Here is a 21,432-nt window from a genome sequence, read left to right on the forward strand (position 1 = left end):
GACACTAAACTCTTTTTGTAGCCTAAAATCATCTGGCCGTATCCCGTTTCCATGGTGTTGTTGTCGTAGTTGGACTCGGCTGGCGATCATAGTTGGATACACCGCGTCTGCTCTATAACCTGCCCGGTTGTGCGGGCGGCCAATGCAGATATGCGGGCCTCATAGATCAGTTTGTGAGTATTCTTCCAGCGTAATCTTGACGTTCGGCCTAGTGCAAGTCTAATTCGATTGAGTCAGTTTATGAATAAAGTCAACAAAGCAGCAGGCCACAATTACTTTCGGGACCTGTGTTGTTGCGCTCTCTTCTCACTAACGCGCGTTAGTATGAGTTTATTGTTACAGGAATAACGACAGCGGCAGAAGCAATAACTAGGCGCTGTACCGTCCATGCCCTTGGGTTTTTTCGCTTCGAAGACGACCGACGCTACGGTTGTGCAAAATGGAGTCGAGTTGACTGTATCGGCGGCTATTTCATGCTGCTGTTATTGTTCCAGGCCGTCCAGTTAGGCACCCCACTAACCTGCTTTCTCCCAGAAGTGTTCGGCCAAAAAGAGCACGACTCAGCGGCGCCCGTGTCGCTTCTATGTGCACCGCGGTCGCGGTGGTACAGTTTCATCGTGGACGATTGTGGATCTGCCCGCTAGAGGTCGTGAGCTTGTTGAGCATTTGCCACGAGCGATTTAGAACTGAGCATTTATCTTGTGAAAGGTGCAATATCAATGCTGTATAACAGGTAGAAAAGTGTTAGAGAGGTCGATTCTTATGGTGAGACAGTTTTTGGATGTTCAGTGTTGATTAGCGTTTATCGTAGAGGCTAAAACCCTTTAAAACAGCGATGCGCTGTGGACGTGTTTCAGGTTGTCAGCATCGCGTGGCGTAGTAGTATAAACCGAACACGTGAATCGTATAGGATCGGTTGGTAATGGTGTATTTATTTCCCTATGAACGTGTTGTGAACGAATAGTATTAGGAGTGTTCGGGATAATCCATTCCTGAATCGTCCTTTGTTATTGTGTACCTTTTTGGGGCTTTCAATACTGGGTATCAAATGTGATGTGCGTCTCCGTATGACTGATAGCGTGACTGCATACGTAGATGTATGAATGGAGTAGGCTCGTTCAACCATGGTATAGTCCTTGTTAATTTCATCTGCGCTTTTCCTATGTTAAGTTGCTCTTTTGAGGCCCCACAAGACAAATAGAAACTATATATGAGGCCAGCATCAAAAATGATGAGTACTTTCGCGCTCGTTCCTGATCATACACGGTTGTGCGTTTATAAAAATACGTAAGAAAATAGGATACGGCCCTCTCTTTTTCGAAATTCTTTCAGAGAACTATTCACTGTCAACTGTATATTTCATATATCGATTCGTAAATGTGTTGAATATGGAGGGATCATTAAGTAATGCTTACGTTGTTCTGATTACCCATACTTTTCTGATTATTGTTTATTTTATAAACTGTTTGATGATGGCAACAATGGATTGTTGTTGTGGTAAATCTTTAAGTCCTCTGTTTTCTGGCTATTTTTGGAGTCATTGCTGCAAAATGCCATTGGATAATGATCATGTAATGCTCAGTTAAGCGCGACTCCGCTTGTCGTTGTCACCACCATGATAATGCCACATATCTGGCTAGCTACCCAAAACGAGACTACCCAAAAAAAGAAAGACAAAATTCTTACGTTTCCAATTCTGCTGCATTACTGTAGCACCACTGATTTTCATCTCAGTTATCGCCGTCAGTCGTCAGCGCCCAACCCGTAACAAGAGAACAAAACGGCATCCTTAGTAGCAAGACAAGGGACACACCAGCATGTACCATACACCTGCCATCTCCATACACAGGCATCCTATCATAAAAGAGAAGGGTACGTACACATGCATGTACCGACATAGATACATTCATGTACACATGCATATAGAACTATATACATGCCACAAAAGTGCATATACACATGTACGTACAATGGAACGCATTCAAGCTTACATACACTCAACACGCGTCAGCCGGTGGCGTCGCGGCCTCCGCCGCGCGTACATGTTCTGGAGACCTTGTGCGAGCCCACACATAGTATTCTATATATAGCCGGAGTGCCCGTTATGGAGTGCTAAATGGGGGACTGTTTTCGATGGTTTGACGCGCCATCCGGTTGGCGACCACGACAACGATGACGGCTGGCTTACGGCTCCTTAGCCGCTGCTACTGCTGCTATCGGTCGATGGTAGCATGTGGCTGTGGTAGTGCTCGTGGTCACTTTATGTCATTCGTGGCAGAAACCCAACACACGAATGACCACGAATGCTTTTTTTTTTCTACTATTTATATGAGTAGTACATCAATAGAAAGTTTCGAAGTCAATCCCGATATCTACATCTATGAAGCGGTTAAGTATCCACGCAATGGCGGGAACGCCAGTGGTCAGCGGCTGCGACAGCTACGGATTACGTACGTATACAGTGTTGATCTGCATAACGCCGCTCTCCTACCCTTTGTGTTACTGTCACCGTTTTGGAGAATATGGTACAGCTGCAGCAGGACGAAGTGGTAAGCCATTAACGGCGCTCGTGTAGACCGCTAGACCAATCGGTGTCCATGGGCCGCAGGTTAAGAGGAGTGTGAGGAGCAAAAAAAAAAAAGAAAAAAAGGGTATCGTAGCAGCAGTGTCGCTAGTGTCGCTGCTGCGGCTATTTTACTAAAAATCGAAGGTGATAAGGCTGCAGCAACAACAGTGCCAGTAAGAATTCGATTGGAAAAAAATCGCTTTGTCAAATAGAGCAAAAAAAAACAGAACGAGAATGTGTTAGAACGTATGCTATTATATTGTCGTTGCGGCTATAGATCGTGTCTTGGTCAATTATTTACCTCTAGCTTTTTCTCACTTGCTATCCTGGGCGTTTGATGACTGCGCGGGGAAGATCTGCATTTTTTGCCTCTATGAACGTATCGCTCTTCGGTGGGGATATGTTTCATGACGAGTGTGTACGCGTGCGTGCCCGTCTACTTGTCTGTCCGTGGACCGCAGTGTCCATTCGAGAAACTATTACTCAGCATTGACTGTCGCTATTACTACTGCTGGACTAATACGAATAAAGCAACTAAAGCAGCGAACCAGCAGCTATGAAAAACAGGCAACTCTCTTATTTTAGCTTGTCGCTCCATGCAGAGTCTGTCGTTTCAGCCGGACGGCCGTCGCTAGTGCTGAGACGAGCGCGGCTGCGGCGATGGCGGTGGCGAGGCCGTCTTCGTTACGGCTCCGTGCTCCGCCTTTCCATGGTTGGATCCGATCCGCCTTCGCCGGCGCTACGGTGCCTGTCATAGTTGTGTGGCTACGGCTATTTGTGGTCTTGCCATTGCCACCGTTGTTGGGACACTGGTAATGGTGATCGTGTGGTATTGTTGCTAGTAGTCAAATGGTTATACGTGAGCGTCGTCTTGGCTTTCGTTCGTCTAAGCCCGTTGGCTGACTTGCTGGCTTGATTGCCCTTAGTTTTTACCTCCCTTCCTCCCAGGCGAAGAACGCGGCGTTGGGGCGACGCTACACTCATCACGGCTTCTGACTGACGAAGTCGTATTTTGTGACTGAGTCAATTGTGCGGTACGCCGCTGAGCGGTTGGACGTTCAGCAACAGCCACTGGATGTGGTTGGCAAAGTGCGTCACTACCCTACCAAGCATAAAAGTTTACTAGATTCAGGGGGCAGCTTAGTACCGGCGACGACAAAGGGCCAAACGCAAGCGAACGTTGAGTGCGTTGCTATTAAGACTGTAGGGTGCGAACATCGCCACTAGAACCAACGAGTGTGTTGATCACTAGAGCTTCTTTGTACTCTCTTAAATCTCTCTTTTTCCGTATCTCCGTAGAGGCGTCTCTTCTTTGCCTCTATTCAGCATTGACAGTCGGCCTCCTACCAACAAAGTCTGCTGGGCTTGCGACCAGGCTATCGCGTGCAGCGCTGCCGTAGAGTTAGTTCGCCTGTACGCCCGCCCGCTCGTTTTCCCCCATGTATTTTGCACGCGGATCCTCTAGCGTACCGTACTGTCTTCCTCAGTTGTAATAACAATTGACTTCGTAGTGGTAGTGACCTGAATTTCTCGTTTGTCTTTGACTGGCCTCAGCTATATAGCTCGATAGAACGACGGTTTAACAGGCGGCCGCGGTGGCGCATCCCCACCAGCCGACCCAGTGGGGCTGTAAGGACACAAAAGCACCAAAGAGTGTTCTAAGCTTTTGCTGGTACAGTCTATTGGCAAGAGCATCGCTCTTGCCTCTGTTCTGTGCCTACACTGCAGCCGTTGCTGCAGCTTAATCCTCCAAGGCACCTCAACATACAGCGAGAAACAGTGCGAGCGCTGAACTAATAGTCGGCTGCGCCGTTCAACGCGACCATACGAAAGATACACACGGCGATAGTGTAGTCGTATTAGCCAGGTGATAGGCGAGGGGCGAGTGTGATTGCCAAAGTAAAGGATAAAATAAAAGGAGATAGACGCAGAGATATAGGCTGGCAGACAAAGAGAGCGCAGGAGAAATCGTGCAGCGCGCAGGCGGTTCGGCGTAGTGGTCTACGGTTGCATCTGTAGCGACCTTGTGACTTCGAGACGCCTTCGGACTCCGAGCCGGCGGCGACCTTTGGCGCGGAGTTGCCGCCCGCTGTTGTTTGGCCGTTGTCGGGTGGACGGCGGAACGCTTCGGAGACTTCGCGGCAACTGACATTATTGTCCTGTGCGTAGTTCAAGTGTGCCGATCGATGTGTTTAGGCAATATAGAGACTGCTACGGAAAAGGATAACTGCAACGTTACACGACAACGATACGGCAACGTGACTAAGATATCATTTAAGCGTGATAGGGAATCTTATATTTGCCGCTATTGACTTGTGATATTGTTGTTTAGTGTGACGTCTTCGTTTGTTTTTGTTATCGAATTTGTGAGTCAACCGTTGTCACCGTTACTGGTAATTTTTCTAGTTCCTGTTTCGTTGTTGTTGGTGTCCCTTTGCAGTGTTCCGGCCGTACGGCCGTTGCGCCTCCGAGCTAGCCACCATTATTGATATCAGCTTCGGCAGAACCCCTGATGGAGAACCTCGACAATCTCCTCGCTGACCTGCAGTCGTCCCGGCGCGACTATGAGGTCAGCTACAAACGATCAGGTAGTATGGAGCGACGCGAAACCAGCCCCCGAACAACGACATCCAGCTCCGTGGTGGATCGTCCCGTTACCCCTGTGCAGATCGTGCCAGAAACAGCGACCAAAGATCTGCAGTACACTTACCAAATGCATGATCCCATCTACCAGAATTCGCACGTGATCAAAGAGACCATCACCGCACACGGTACGTCTGAAAGGGCTCAGTCGCCGATTCGTGCGGCCAATAATCTTTCTTATCTAGACTCAATCGTGAATGTGGCCGATGTTACGCCATTGACCAATGGTGGTACTGCATATGAGACCACTTCCGAATATATGATCCGCACGGAGCAGATGTCTTCCCGTCCCAAGTCCCCTGTGTATACCTCACATCGCAGCACGCACCATTACACTTCTGGCTCGTCTAATTCTTTGCCTCGTGCTCGTTCACCCTCGTCCTACCGTGCTAAGTCACCCTGTCCTAAGGTGAACCTCAACCACGAACGCATGGTCGATGAGTTGAAGTCCACCATCCCAAAAACCACTGGTCGCTCCGGCTACTTTGTGCACGATTCTCACCGCGATGAGTACTCGCATCGTAAGTACACCCAAAGCACTGAACCAGCTCCTACACCGCAATCTTACAAAGTTTATTCGAACACAGATAACCGTTCGACTTCTGCGGGAAGCCGGCCGTCGAGTCGTCCTCGAACTCCAACTAATCCGCATGGATCAAGCGCTACCCAGGAGCTGGACAGTCTCATGGCTTCGCTTTCCGAGTTCCGCCTTCGCGACCCGTATTACTCGAGCAGTCACTATCATCAGCCGCAAAGGAAAGAGGCCCGTACCCTCGTCACACCTACCTCCTCACACTCGACGCACTCAACACCTAGGCCGCGCGATTCGGCTCTTGACTCGATGCTTGGTTCTCTTCGTGAGGACATGAACAACCAAGGCGTAAATGCCGGTGCCGGCAAAGGATGCTGTGCGGCCTGTAAGAAGCCGATTGTTGGCCAGGTAGTGACAGCTTTGGGCCGCATGTGGCATCCGGAGCACTTCGTTTGCTCCCACTGCAATCAAGAACTCGGCACACGCAACTTCTATGAGCGTGATGGTGAACCTTACTGTGAGCAGGACTACCATAATATTTTCTCACCACGTTGCAGTTACTGCAATGGGCCAATTTTGGATAAGTGCGTGACGGCCCTCGACCGTACCTGGCATCCAGAACACTTCTTTTGCGCACAGTGCGGCCGTCAGTTCGGTGAGGAAGGCTTCCACGAGAAGGACGGCAAACCGTATTGCCGAGAGGACTACTTCGCTATGTTTGCTCCAAAGTGCGCGGGCTGTAGTATGCCCATCACAGAGAACTACATTTCGGCGCTGAGCATGCAATGGCATCCCGAGTGCTTTGTCTGTCGGGATTGCTTGCAGCCGTTCCAAGGCGGCTCGTTTTATGACTACGAGGGACAGCCATACTGTGAGACTCATTATCACGCCAAGCGAGGCTCGCTTTGTGCTGGCTGCCACAAACCCATCTCGGGCCGTTGCATCACGGCCATGTTTCGCAAGTACCACCCAGAACATTTCGTATGCTCATTTTGTCTGAAACAACTCAACAAAGGCACCTTCAAGGAAGAAAATGACAAACCTTACTGCCATGATTGTTTCGAAAAACTCTATAGCTAGAGGAACTGATGTACAGACAATGCGGAATAGGCTGGTGGCGACCAAGAACCCACGGACGATGTTCACATCATGGACTACGTGCACTTCAGTTTAAGTAAAATGCACGCTATTGACAATAACGAAAAGTTAGTGTCAACAGAATTGATCTTCACCGCAGATCAGAACAAAACCGGCATAACAATGTGAGCTAAGCAAAAATGGAGACTTAGCTCGTCGAAAACCACTGTAACTGTGGTGTCGTACATGGAAATAAAATCGCATACCTTAGCCATTGCTCCGTGGTGTTTCATCAGCCAGCTAACCAACTAATGTCAGCAATTTTTAGCCTAAGGGCGCGCAAGAAGTGTTAAACAAGAATGTAGCTACGAAAGAGAGATCGAAAACTCGCCAAAAAAAACTATTGCATCCGCAACAAGTGTGGTGGTATTCATTTAAATGATGGATATTCATGATGGATATGAGCGGCTTTCGGACGTATCGAGCAGAACATATTTTGAGCAGACGAACGCACCTTGATTGGCGGCCCATGTCGACGTTGCCGCCACAGATTGACTCGACTCGATTCACGATGATCTAACTAAATAGTGGTAATAATAATAATTATAAAAGTAACAACGATTGATGTAATTGATTGTTGTAACTGAGAAAAAATTATACATATAAGATCTACGAACGTTACTTACATATATACATATAGCGAAATAGCTGCACAACGTTGTAAAACCCAGGAATACTTCAAGATGTCGGCGAACGTAATAGTCGACTTAAGTTAACAAAGCCCGAAAAGTATCTAATTTACTATTGCTACTCTTATTCAGTGACCAGTGTCGAGAAGACAAGAACGAAACTTGGAGGAAACTGATAACTAAAATTCCGCTTCATATCCTATTAATGACATGAATCAATGATTGATTAATAAGTTAACTGATTGATCGACCGATTGCTAAACGCCAACAGGAAGACTGGTGCATTCGAAACGGTTCCACATAATAATGCCCTCCAACCTGAGCTAAATCAACTCCCGGAAGCAACGACGCTATTATAAATATCATTGGATAAGCAAAACGTACGTTGTGGGCTTCGTAATGAAAATTTGAATAGATGAATGGACATTAACAGTTTGTGCCTGCTAGCTATTCCTCTTAATTCGGCAGCAATGTCTAATGGCGTTGGCGTTTAGCATCATTTTCTAATTCTTGATAGATTATTTGTGACGCCGACCAAGCATCACTGGTAGGCAAGGCCTGTCTATGGTGAGACCCCTATTGGCTAACTGATCTCGGCCAAGCTTTCGACGGGAAGAAGACGCCTTTTAACCGTTGAAGCGCTGGCCGAGATATCACAACGGAAGGTCTGCGACAAGGTCCCGAAAGCCTAATCTGGTCCAGTCAGTAGCTAGTCAGGCTCGCCTGCCTTCCAGCCAAAACCAAGCAAAGTCAAGACTATTGTCAAGCCATAAGGAAGGAGTTCGGACGTGCGCCTGTGCGGCCCACGGGTGACTTCTGCTGAAGGGCGGTGCCCAATAGCCGATGAACAACAACGACGTCAAAGAAGAAAAGAGCAGGGTCAAGAAAGTCTGTGGAGATATTACCAGATGAACGAGTGCGACAAAGATAACAACGGAAAGAAATGAGGAGTAAAGTCAGACTGAACACTGGTTCGGTGCATCGCCCCCGCCTTGCCTTATTTTACGGTATGGGGCGAAACATCCATTTCGCCTTTTGCAGAGCTGCCCACTAGCTCTGGTAAACCACTCGCCTTTGATATGCAAAGGGAAACGCGTCACTATTCACACACAGATATCAGAGACACAGCTGGCTTTGTAATAACCGAAGAGAAATATAATGTACTGTAGTGACAGACGACGCCTATCTACCATGGCTGTCGTGTAAACAAACAGAACCATACTACGCGAAAGTTGTAAAGATTTTAATTTACGTTCTAACAGAGGGAGACTAACAAAGGGTTGTCTAGAGGAGTGAAAAATAATAGTTTATGATAAAGCGATTTTGAGTGTATGAAGAGGATTGAAAGGAAGTGACTGATAACACCGGATAATATAAGTTCTGGGAGGAAGAATGTGTCAAAGTCTCGGCGGGTGAAAAAGTAATGGTATATAATTATGGTAATCATAATAAAGAAAATGTGTTACCTGGTGTTTTCCATGTATACGATCTAAAAAATATTTGCCATAATCATGGGGCGGCGATCCTTCCCAATGTCTGGCGTACATTGTATCTCAGTGAAGGATGTCGACGAACAGAAAAGAGCGAAGAGAAGAAAGTCTTGTGCAAATGGGTCGAAGAAGGGCAGGTCAGTTTGTTAAGGACGGTGTGCAATCTTCTTAGGCATAATCTGAATAAGAAATATATCACTACAAAATAATAATAAGAAGAAGAGGAATAACAATAAGAAGAACAGGAGCAAGAAGAAAGGAGAAGCATAATGAAAGGAAATCAGAAGAAGCTTAATAAAAACAAACGAGATTTTATTTTGAAAGAAGGTATAAATGTCTTGAGCTCTTCAGAGCCCTAAAGCTTAGTGCTATGAAAGAATCCAATGAAGCGTGGGGCTGTTGTGCACATGTGGGCTATTGAACCAAACTTAAAGTTCTTTTTCAACAACCGAAGAGGCGTGGGTGCGTCTTGAAGATCGTTGTCTTTCTTTTTAACGATTTTGAGCTCTTTTTTACCTCTCAAAACGGCCTCGAAATTGTGAGTGTATCCGAATACTCGCTCCCGTGTATGACCACGCATTACTTGCCTCGACGCCGCCCCAGCTTTACTAATGCGCCTGCAAAACCCTGTGCGGATAGCTGCACAATTAAATGCAACCAATCACGAGGGTCGCCATCAGAGCTGATCATCGCAATTACCTATATACATAAATTTCTATAAATATACATCGAGTTGTACTGTAACAAATTCAACACAACGACAACAACAGCAACAAAAAATCGATATTGACAAAATAAAATCTGGTTATTAAACGTGTGTCAAGTATTTTTCTTCGATTTGCTTACGTGTTTCAGGCTCGTTTGTTTGGCGCGTTTTTCAGTCACCGTTGAATATTCTGTCGTTTTTTCCTCGTCTCAGGTTTTTTTCAGATATTTTTTGATAGAATTTCGGTCTCTGTAAATCCAGTGATGTTTTCGTTATAACCTTTTATAGTTAGGAATACGGAGCATCTTCATCTAGATATCATTCAAGTTCCTCCATTAAGTTGTACTGGCAGACCCATATAGATGTCCAGTAGAAAAATCTGCCAGTAGATTTTTAGGAAGCCTAGGAAAGTCACTCGTGAAGTTTTCGATCTTGTAAGCTCGATATATAGTTTAAATGGTCATTCCAAAATTTAAGGAATATTATACTATTTTTAGTGAAAACTCTAGGTGATGACGTTTACCGCGCTAAGGATACAATCGATGGCCGCTCTAAAAGTAGTTAGCTATGTGTTAGCATAATAATACTGCCTCTTGAAGTTGTATAAATTGCGTTAGACGTTTTTTTTGTGCGAAATTTGTGGTCATAGGCGTTTCCGGCCATGAATCCAAAGGCAACCAGGGTTTATCTGAGTGAGACGACGTACACACTATACAATATTTGTTGAACATGCGAACAAAAGCAATCAATGTGTCAACAATTGTCAATAGAAGAGCTTAGTTTAATAACTGGTAGTAATGCAAAGAGCCTCTTTGAAACTAAACAATGTTTCGGCGAGATCGGCTGGCGGGTTTTCATCCCAAATTCTAAAGAAGTAGCTTACACGAATCGGACTCAGTTCATGTAATTTTACATACCACACAGTGCTCAAAAGCCTTTGCCAAAAAACGTAAACAAAAATGATTGTCTGCTTCCCTCCCTCTCTCTCTCTCTCTCTCTCGCTTATCTTGCATTGTAAAGACTAGATATTACGTAAGCGTCTAATTTTATGGTGCTTCTACCTGCAATTCATATTTCTTCGTATGTCACTTGCTATTGCAGCGTGTCGATGATCTCGACAAGATTCTGATATTGGTTTTCGCATAGCCACAATGATTGTTTTGGTCGTGCATCCGGTGTCCAGAAGTTCGTTATATTTATAAGCCTTTTTGCTCACGTAATTACAGTGGCAATTTCTGCTGAACTGCTCAACACTGAGTGGACCTATTAACGCATGCGTTTGTGTTCGATGCAAGCGACGCCCGTCTCACATCATCATCAGCTAGAAGCAGTCGTATGGGAGGGCAAAGTGGGTTTCATATCGGTGGCTAGCTTAAGTCACGCTCGAGAGATCGCAACTGCGACTCAACGACGGGTTCATCCTCTGATGAGGTCCTTGCTTGTATGCTCGAATCGAGACCGCGAATCAAAGGGTCCTTTACTGCTGTTGCTTCTCTACTCAGATTGGGCAGAATCGTATTTGTTGGTAAATCTGCGATGGTACTATCGCGTCACATTCGGTTTGCTGACAGCACTCCATCCATTACTACCCCTGAGCAAATCTAAAGGAACGAAAGAACCGGACCTGCTGATTTTGCTTAACGCGACTGGCTCGATCTACAAGCTAGATGGCTGCACGTCTTACATCTGGAGGATCAGGATCAGGTAAGATCTAGCGTCGTGTGCGCTCTATAGCAAATTTTCTTAGAAACCATAACAACAGGTTCAAGCTGCTTCCTAGACAAGCAGAATTCGCGATTACATCTATTATATGTTGTTGCTGTTCATATTGGTCAGCGGTAAAATTATTCAGTAGAGTTGGTCTATCGACCTACATTATCACACTTAGGGTAGTAGTAATCACGAACTCTTTACGATTTATTTTGTGTCACACTTGACAGTTTGCCAAAGTGTTGCTTTGTATGAGATTAAGAGACACCGATCTGGGCAGATTGCAGTGATATGCTTTGCCATTACAGGTACGTGTATACACACATATTATAGAACTAAATTGAACGTTCCGATCTAAGAACTCGTCCTGTCGTTCTGACTACCGTCTCGGTTCTTTGCCTGCTTCTGTTATGGTATAGATGCTGTTGGGACCATATCCATACAGTTAAACCTAGCAAACCAAACGGACAAACTAAGCAGGCCGCCCGTTTTGTTCAAGAATATAACGTCGTTGCGTGTACCCCCGCCGACTTTCTGGTATCTTGCTCATCTCCAGAAGCTTTTCGTAATAACTTTGTTTAAGTTCGTCAGCGACCTTGTGTGACTAGTATAAACATTACATACACACACCCACAGATCACCGTGACGAAACTGGCTAGTTTCTAGCTGCGGCTTAATATATGCGCCGAGCTGGGTTGAATCTAGGTCTGTGATGGCGGCTTGTTGACTTAAGGTGGCGTTATGAATGGACAGCAGCTGGCAGCGTCTCTAGAGAGGCCCATAGCCGTAGCTATTACAATTTTTTGGCCTGTCGGCCGACTCGAGCATCATAGAATGATGATAAACAAAATGCAGAGGCAAAAGAAGAAGAGGCCAATACAGCATCTATACATCTAAGAAAGATTTGTTTCAGTCGCTTTCTTTATGAATGCGAGTATGCACTGTGTACATTATATGTTGTGTGTATTTGGTACCTGATTGCAATTCTGTGAATGTATAGGTAGCTATGGTGGAAAGCTGGTCTCGCTAAGACGGCCAGACAAGGAAAACGGTGAGACCCAACATACGTTCTCATTGGCGTTGCTGTATGTCAACCATTGTAACCTTTAGCGCCGCCGTCTGGGTGTGGAAACTGACTGAAGCATGCCGTGGCGAACCAAGTTGGCCTTGGCCCAGCGATAGCAGCACTGACAGCTTAATCAATTACGTACGTACCCTCGTGCATAACATGGTCTGTACTATTTGCAGTAACTACTATTGCTCACTAGAACCGCACACAAACACCCATAAAAGGATGGACAGCTAGCTACATCCTCGACTGTTCAACGCCGTCTGGGCCACAGCCGTTGAGCCTCTCACACAAATGCTGGGGAGACGTTTGACCCACACACCCAAATTCGGCGAAGTATGCTTTTTCTGGATGATCTCTGTAGGCCTACTTCCCAGTTTCCCATGTATATATATATATATAAAGACACGCAAGGAGCCATTGCACATCGATGGATTACAGATAATCTGTGAGTTGTCAGGATACCTGCAAGGGTTTCCAGGCATTATTGCAGAATTTGAGTGTTAGGTCGCTTTGACCATTATTACTGTCGACTTAATACGGATGGGGCGCCCGATCGCCATACGCGCCTGACGTCCTGCGTAGGCTTGTACAAGTAACAGCAGCAGCAAGAGAGTCAGCCGCTGAAGCAAGGGCCGAGACCGCATCGTGAGACGTGGGCGTCGACCAAAGCATTACCCGCAGTTAAGAGCGACTCATGCAGGTGGTCATATGCCAAGCAAGCGTGCGAAGCAAACATGGGAAGACCGGCCCGCAAACTGCCCGCAAGCGGAAGGCTTGCACGTGAGATAGGCCCAGCTATGGTTGGAAGCGGAGGACGACGAACTACAAGAGTATACTGGGTGTATAGAAGTTACAGAAAAGATTTTTGCGTCGATGCGATTTTTAGCTACTGTTTAATTAGAGCGGCAAGCAGGTACAGACACGATGTGCTGTTAAGAGCAAGTCGTTTGTCATCTGGGTTAACTAAGGTAATAATCAGGACCAGGATTTTGTGAAAAGGCTATGCGGGTTACAAAGTTGAAGGGGCTAGTGAGGACTAATCAAAAATAGGAAAGGAAATAGAATTAAAATTCGTTAAGTAACTAATTGTAGTTATTTAATAATAAATAAAAGAATTATTTAATAATAGCCCAATCACATTATATGCGAATGGGCTGCACACCCTCTTTAACTTTGGCTTTGTCGAAAAATATTATGCTTCATTTTGAATGTTTTCGTTATAAATTTATGACGGATTCATTTGTTGTATCGACGAGAACAAACGAAGGTTTACTGAACTGAATAACGTGCGAGTGTTAATCAAGAGCCTCAAACTTAAATTAAATGTTAAGCTTTTTTAAAGAGCTTAACATTTAATTAAAGAATGTTAAGCTCTTTCTAGATACTGAGATAAAATATATAATCGTTATAATATCGAAAGTTGGCAGGTCGTGAAATGCACCTGATCACGGAACCGTATTTGCTGTCGGGGTGAACTTTAAGCCTTAGCTCAATGATCAAACGAAACATCAGCTCCCATCTGCTTAGCACTGGGTGAAGAATCAACTGCTGAATCGGCATGGCCTTCAGGCAATACTGAGATGCATTTCGTGATCCGAAAACTACGACTGTACGCGTACAGAATATACGTTCACCTGTTTACAAAGATATAGGAGGAATTATCGACACCCGTCATTCAGGTTAGATTTAACACTGTTTTACACTGAGATAAATCATGAAAAATTCTTTAGTGTAGTTTAGTGAACTAAATAAACCTGTTCGCCATCATTGTTCGAGGCTTTGTTTACTTCACACACACCCCTGAGATAAGCACTCGACCACCGAGGTTTGAATACGTTGTGGCGAGACCTAGTTTTTGAACCTAATTCACTATTAATTAATAATAATAGTGATTAATATATTATCAGCTCTAACTATACTGATGACGTGTTCCTTGGCGTATATTAAGTTTTCCTCGGTATATTTACCTAGACATAACTAGCCCGCTATTAAATATCTCTTGGGTTTTTCGAAACTCGTATTAAGTGGAAGAGCAAGTTGCCGCATGACCAGAAACCGCATCCTAGCCTAAACTCTAATTGCTCAACATTAACATTATATGATATAATCAAGTTGTATTATATAGGTAAGTTATATACAGTGGCGTTATAAACCACGGCTGTTATAGCACTAAAGCAATCCATATGAAATGAGCATGACGGATCTTTCGGAGATGACGCAGCAGTAGTGAAAAAAAAAGACATTTTTTCAGGGTAGCTTTCTGGCAGTCATTGTAACTTGAAATGGGCGGCTCGACGGATACTAAGGAACTTATCTTATGAGGTTCAAATAGACCTCCATTATACTAATCCAGATGAAGTGCATACGATGTTCACGTCCACACGGAGACAGCTCCGTCTTCTGCTAACGTTCAGTTATTAGAGCAGCTCATGAGTAACCCTTCACTTCATAAATAATAAATCGATCACTTGGCCAACATCAATCACTTAATAAGCCAGTATCTTTTGGCAAGATGTCAATATAGAGTGTACTTCTAAAAGTATTGGGCGTTGCTAAAAACATCAGTAGTATTTTCTGTATAGACCTATTGAAGTAGTGAGAAATCGTTCAAGAACAAAGACGAAGAAGCATATAATCCTACCTTAGACTTGTGTAGTGACTTTCTGTCGAAAAAATAGTTTTAGTCGACCACCGTGACTGAATCTGGTAGTCGCCATTAGGAAAAACATAGTACGCCATGAAGAGTTTCGTCAGACCGAACATCTGTTGACAGGATGTCTTACCAATGAATGAATCTTGTAGCCAATCTCGTCTGTCAGTTAGAGCGAAAGGATACGAAAATTGATTTTAACGAACTAACTAATTGCTACTATAGTACGCATTAATACTGAGCATATATGCGAATCAATCAGATTCAGCTGTTCTTATTTATGGGATACGATAACCCTTTCATTGCAATCGAGTTCCATCATATAGGACAGCAGGATATAACGAAGATACATATCTAAGAGTTTCAATGGGTTGGCGTTCCGCCTCTCAATATTAGCCATTGATCTCTATAAATTTTCAGACCAACGAAACATATAGTGATAAATCTGCGTGGCCTATATATAGATACGTACGTCATTCCTGAACGGTTGGCTGAATGTTTTCCTCAACACTTATATGATCTGATCCTTTAAAAAAACACAGTATCAGTTTCTTAACAAGCTTTCCAAGAATAACATAGACTCGTGATTAAGTAAACCACAGTAATGACTTATGAAATTTGTGGCATGAGTAACTGGCGCGGCCACGCTAGCACTCTTTCGAAATCGTCATCCGTGGCCTGTATGGACGGGGTGGCTTACATAACCTTAATCAGGTCGGGCGCTCTTATACAAGCGTTTTGTAAGGCACATGTACAGCTTGGCGATGTCAAAGCCATTTCCGCCATCGAGTTTGCGAACAGTAGAGTTATTCACGTATAATTTCTTTATTTGCATAAACTGTGTAATATTTATGTGCTGTCGGTGGGACGTCGAGCGTTTTTCAACCTAGGTATTGGCCGTCCGCTTGTTTGGCGGCGCCAAAATGTTGGGACTATAGGGTAGTCTAGCTACGGGCTTAGCTCAACAGTGAGGACAGCAACATGGCAGCTGTCCCTGTAAGTTTTTAGTTAATGTGTATTTATTATGAATATCAAGCATGTCTACCAGTTCGTTTTATGACACAGATATTTATTCCTACGCTAATGATTTCGTTTTGAAAAAATCGTATTTGATTCTTGAACGCCACCGTAAGTCAAGCCTTTATTCTGCTGGCTCGTTACCTTCGCGCAACATCTTGCCGTTTCTCTTGACAGCCAGCGCTTTATAGATGGTTCTATTTAACCTCATCAGGTCGTAATTAAGAAATCCTGAAGCGTATAGTATTGGACAAGAGGAAATATTTCCTTAACGGCCCTAAAGAAAAATCCTACAAGGCGTAAAACTAGAAACATATCCATTAGCTAGCTGATGCGATCATTCGGGTTCAAGTCACCATATCCAATAATATTTGTGCTTTAACTGTATATATTTTAGCGTGACAAAGAGAAGTCGCTGAGTATAACCGAACCCAAGCATTCTTCCTTGAAAATGTACTTGTTTCAAATAGTACGGTTGAGTTTCATGAACCTAGCATCGTTATAATAGCTTGGAAATTTCCCTACAAGCAAGAATCTTGCATCTGAGTTATGGGCGGTTGACTTCAGAAAACTGAACCACACAAAACTGGTGCTACAGAGATGAACTACTTCTATCGTGGAATGAAATTATAGCCGTGCTTCACGATTCACTGTCCCTACTTGATTTGTTCTTCGAAAATCATATAGAACTCTGTAGAGTTTCAAGCGAGTCACAGTCATAAACAGTGACCTAAATACGTATAACATTAACCAAGGCTGAGTCACATAATCATGCATTCTAAGGATGACAGGAATCAATAGATTGTCTCATTAATCATTTCATTTAACCATGACAAAGACAAATAATAGCCAGTTGGTAACTTTGTGCTAGCTGAGACAAATCTACGCCAGCCTCACCGGCCTGGTTTCGACGCCCCTGAATTTTTCGACGTTGATATCGAGAACGATAAGAGCAACTTCTCTGAGTGGTGGGATCCACTCAGGCTGGATCTAGACAGCCGCCAGAAGACTCTTCCCCTTAGAACTTAATAAGCCGGCTATAATTGTAGTACGTATCAATAAAACTTGACAATAATGATAAGGATAGCCATGATAATCGAGTGCTGATATGGTGCCTCGGTTTTTTTAGCTCATGTGTTGTTTTGAAATTTTTATGGGTCCTAGTGTAACACTAGGCAGCCGGTGGCGGCCGCTTACCGTTACAGAACGCTTAGTCAGCGATGCAAGAAAGTGGCGAACGAAGCCAATCTCAGTAGATTTAACACTAAACACTGGTGTATTTACCGCCGTCATTAGCTCAGAGCGCTTTCCCTTAGTACGCTGACGTCTAATACAGCTCTGTCGGGCGTTAGAACTTTTTTTTTTTTTTAGAATTATTTTTATTGCCATCGTGGCACTACTCAATAAAGTTTCATGCTTATCCACATTCACTTATAATTAGTGCACAAAACTAGCAAATATATCAACTGATTCTGTTACATTCTTAATAGTAATAAAAATTAGCATTATGTTAAATTGTAACACATCAAGGCTATGCGACGGGCATGCTAAGAATTACGTATGTATTCACGAATCTACCAGTTTCCGACGGGGATCAAAAAACCTGGGTCTATAGGCTGCTAAACGCGGACGATATCTGACCTTGGAACACCCGTCTGCTAAAGCTGTTAATTAGGTAAACAATTCGTTGTCGGTATCCACTCTGCTTTCCCGCTATAGTGCGTTTTGCAAGCCAGCCATTGTGTATGGCTATTTCGCGCTACGTCAACGTCAGCTTTATGCTCTGTTTATATGTTGTCCAATAATAGGTATTGCCGGCTGTCCGGAGTTGCTCTGAAAGCGTCTTCATGTCGTAGCTCTAGCCCTATTTAACTGCAGCAAAGCAATAATAACCATGAAAGCGGCCTTCTGAAAAAAACTGTGCGGCCCAATAAACAACTATAAACAACGGAATTGATCAGGAACATCAGTGTACACAGAGGAGCAATAGACACTTAAAAACGTAGAATTTTTAGAACTATTGAAATATGTAGGACTTCAAGGGTATATTAAACATGTTATTATGTGTACATACACATGCTTAGATGCTGTGTCGCCATCGAAGTGATCTTTGGAGAGAGCTTTAAGCTTTTTTTATGACTCATATATGGCTTTCTACAGATTCGTCCGGCGTTCTATGAGTGTACTACTTGCAGTGAAAGTTCACCATCTAAAATGCTAACATTTTCTCATAAGCGGCTCGGAGATTTAATAACAATAATTTTGTTTACAAGTTTACCATTTTAGGAACACGTACATCGGACGATTACAAGCATTCTACCTCGTTGCGCGTAACGTATGCTACCCACGCAATGCGCAAATAACTCACAAACCATTTGCACGGATTATTTTCGCAATGAACTTGGGTAATTTACCGCGCTGTGAGATTTGGCGGAGATTTCTACTGCGTCACTCTCATATCTCGTTGGTCCATAGCGTTTAATCAGGCACAGTTCAGTATATCGTTATCAATCACATTGATATTTTCCACTCTTCTATTATCCGTCTTTTCTGTTGAAATACCGTACTTCGATTTGACGGTTCGAGTCCTATATTCACATTGAACAACTATTAAATACCTCCATGACGAACGGCGTCGTGAATCGCTGGCAAATCCAGCTCCAGTGGACGTTTCTGTTACAAATGCAGATATAGAGATAACTTCAAGACTAAAAATCTACCTGTTTAAGAGAATGAACGCAGCGCTGTATCGAAAGATTCGAAAAAAATCACTCCAGTAATTCCATTTCAAGATCTACTTTGTTATTACGCGGATTATTTAAGCCTTCTTCTTAACGATGGTAAATTGCAACGCTACAGTCGTGATCTTCAAAAAGCGCACGACCTTTTCAAATAACCATGTTTAGGTACGGACGACGAAGAATCAATTTTGCTGTAGGAATCAATAATCTACAGATTTTATGACAGATATTCATACTGTGTTTCTGCTATTGATCCATGAATATGTGGACAGTTTTCCTGAGTTATATAGGTGGTTTAATGATCGATCGATTATAGCCATTAAACAATTATACTTAATGAGCAGGCATAAATCTCTGCTCGGTTGAATTCCCGCTTACTGCCATCCACTGGCACAACGGTGATTCGTTTGAGCCACTTTTCTTTCGATATTATTTTCCTCTGTCAATCGCGAGAAGAGCAAAGGGTAAGCTCCGACGTCCATGTTTAGTACGAGCCTAATATGCCCACTCCTCGCAGACAAGTCTGCGACTTCAGCAAACCTTCGGGTGTCGAAGTTTCGTCAAGCGACATCATTATTGCTGGTTTTCCTTGGTATCGTTGGCGCCATTAAGATGATCTGGGAAAAAAACAGAACTATGAGACGAAATCGAGAACAATCTCCCATTTTAAGTGCCACTCTATGTAAGGACCTCTACATGCAATCGTCTCACAAACAGTCGCTGTTGGTTGTCGTCGTACATGCTCTAGTGGAAACGTTTAGCCTGCGATTGACTGGCTTAGAACAGTACTGGTCTTTCTGAAGCCCAAATATTCATTGTGGGTTGAAAGCAGCATATTCGTTACGATTTATTTACTTATTCAGACAAACAGCGGGCATAAAATACGTGAACTAATGCGGCAATCGATGATACCTTCATTTGCTCATTTTTAGCACGGGCAAAATAAAATAGTCAGTGTTAGGTTTAGCGTACGTTGCAGACTTTACTGCGAGCACTATTCTACTGAAGATCGATGATCATGCCTGTGTAGCTGTTTATGCGTACCGGGTTAAACAAGCCATCATGACATTCCGCATGCTCCGAAGGGGCCATCAAGGCGAGCCTGAAACAAAGCCGAGGATAAAAGTACTTCTTCACAGTTCGTAATCAGCAAAAGAATCTTTGCAGGTCATTTTTTTCTTACCTCCGAGCCAATTGCTTAGCAACATTTAAATTCACATGCTTACAAACATTAATATTAAAGGTCATTAATTTTTTCGTTTCTCATTATACGCCTAATTATCATCCCGTAATCTAATTATCCGTCCTTTTACCATAACGTTACGCAATTTCTTTTTACACATATATTGTTTTAATCCAATATGCACGAAAATACATGAACGGACGTTGTTTCGCGTACCGATTTTCGACGGTATTTTCTACGGTACGTTCGCTACTGTTCATTTACGTAAATTCAATTGGACGTCAACCGTGTCTTTGGCATTCAAGGCTCGCCGGCGGAATAAGTGTCCAGTCAGATAGCCGTAGCAGTATCGCTGTTTCGATGTTGAGTGGGCGATATTGCGTCTGCCGGACGCATCAAGCGTAAGCCAATAATCATGTCCAAGTGCAGGCAAATTTCAGCCGTTCGCGTTACGGTTCAACGTGACACCAACAATACGCTACGGCCAAGCGCGTAAAACCCCCGCAAATTATACACACATTGATTAAATCGCTTTTATTTTTCTGTTTAGTCTTTCTGTTGTGTGATAGATGCGTCAACAAATAAATATTTGAGAGAATATATTCTGAATGTTTAAATTTTGTTCGACGGCGAGCTGGTTAAATGTTGGTATATGGACTCGAGCTCGCTTCGTTGGTGCTAGAAGCTACATGGTACAAGAAGTCCTGTTGCAAGACCAGCTGCAGGCAAACCGCACAACTGTTCTTAGTCTTATGGAAAAACGACCCAAATACAGGGCAAATATATAGAAGAGGAATATTTGCCGGGATGTAGTTAGAGTTCATGTGGATATCGAAGTTATACGTATCTAAATAAAGACTGAGACATGTTTCGTGTTTTTTAGACGTACGTTGTGGTAGCAGGCGGATATCGCCATGGCAGAACACAATGATTCTTTTCAACAATAGCTGTTTTTGCTTCTGGAAATTCAGTGGGCATTATATGTGCGACAGGGGGCATTCTGCCCTTGGCTGTAACTGATTGAGGATAATCATGGATGGGATTGTTCCGTAATGAGATTTGATCTTGTTTCACTGTCTAGTGGTCATAACTGCAACAACAGCAAAATGAACGTGCACTTAACCGAATCCAAAGAATAAATCTTGTCAGAGAATAGATCCGATAAAAAAGACACAGCTTCAAGGCTTTAACGACTTGCAAATAGTGTTTACGCGTGGAGAGTGTCCAGATAGGGGCGAGGAAATCCTGTTTACTAATTCATAAAAAGTGCTTTAGGGATTCCACAAGATGAATAATTTCTCACCAAACATAATGTACGACAATTCTACAATGTATCTAAGATTTGAATTATATATA

The 21,432-nt window shown here is 43.7% G+C and overlaps 1 protein-coding gene and 1 long non-coding RNA gene across 13 annotated transcripts in view; both read left to right on the forward strand.

Annotated features, from left to right (window-relative positions):
• Window positions 1-112: 112 nt before the first annotated feature.
• On the forward strand, window positions 113-9,814 carry LOC111270096 (paxillin). Of its 7 annotated transcripts, none has more exons than XM_022850122.2 (3): window positions 113-173; window positions 343-915; window positions 5,007-9,814. In XM_022850122.2, the coding sequence occupies exon 3, from the start codon at window positions 5,079-5,081 to the stop codon at window positions 6,819-6,821; it is 1,743 nt and encodes a 580-aa protein (XP_022705857.1). In that variant the 5' UTR covers window positions 113-173; window positions 343-915; window positions 5,007-5,078; the 3' UTR covers window positions 6,822-9,814. The 7 variants fall into 7 exon arrangements, with proteins under 7 accessions (XP_022705857.1, XP_022705859.1, XP_022705862.1 ...); XM_022850127.2 differs by having other exon boundaries at window positions 120-915; window positions 5,007-5,337; window positions 5,797-9,814; XM_022850124.2 differs by lacking the exon at window positions 343-915 and having other exon boundaries at window positions 114-173.
• A 1,001-nt stretch (window positions 9,815-10,815) lies between these two features.
• The window catches only part of LOC111270113 (uncharacterized), a 22,419-nt gene continuing 11,802 nt past the window's right edge, over window positions 10,816-21,432 (forward strand). For 3 of the 6 annotated variants that reach the window (XR_002686140.2, XR_015314851.1, XR_002686142.2), the window contains exon 1: window positions 12,970-14,164. This is a non-coding gene — a long non-coding RNA (uncharacterized LOC111270113). Of the gene's footprint in view, window positions 11,408-12,413; window positions 12,621-12,969; window positions 14,165-21,432 lie in introns of those variants that run through there. The other 3 variants (XR_002686141.2, XR_015314849.1, XR_015314850.1) reach the window with 3 other exon arrangements.

Source organism: Varroa jacobsoni, unplaced genomic scaffold (assembly GCF_002532875.2).
Source record: "Varroa jacobsoni isolate VJ856 unplaced genomic scaffold, vjacob_1.0 scaffold_1445, whole genome shotgun sequence".
Classification (NCBI taxonomy): Eukaryota; Metazoa; Arthropoda; class Arachnida; order Mesostigmata; family Varroidae; genus Varroa; species Varroa jacobsoni.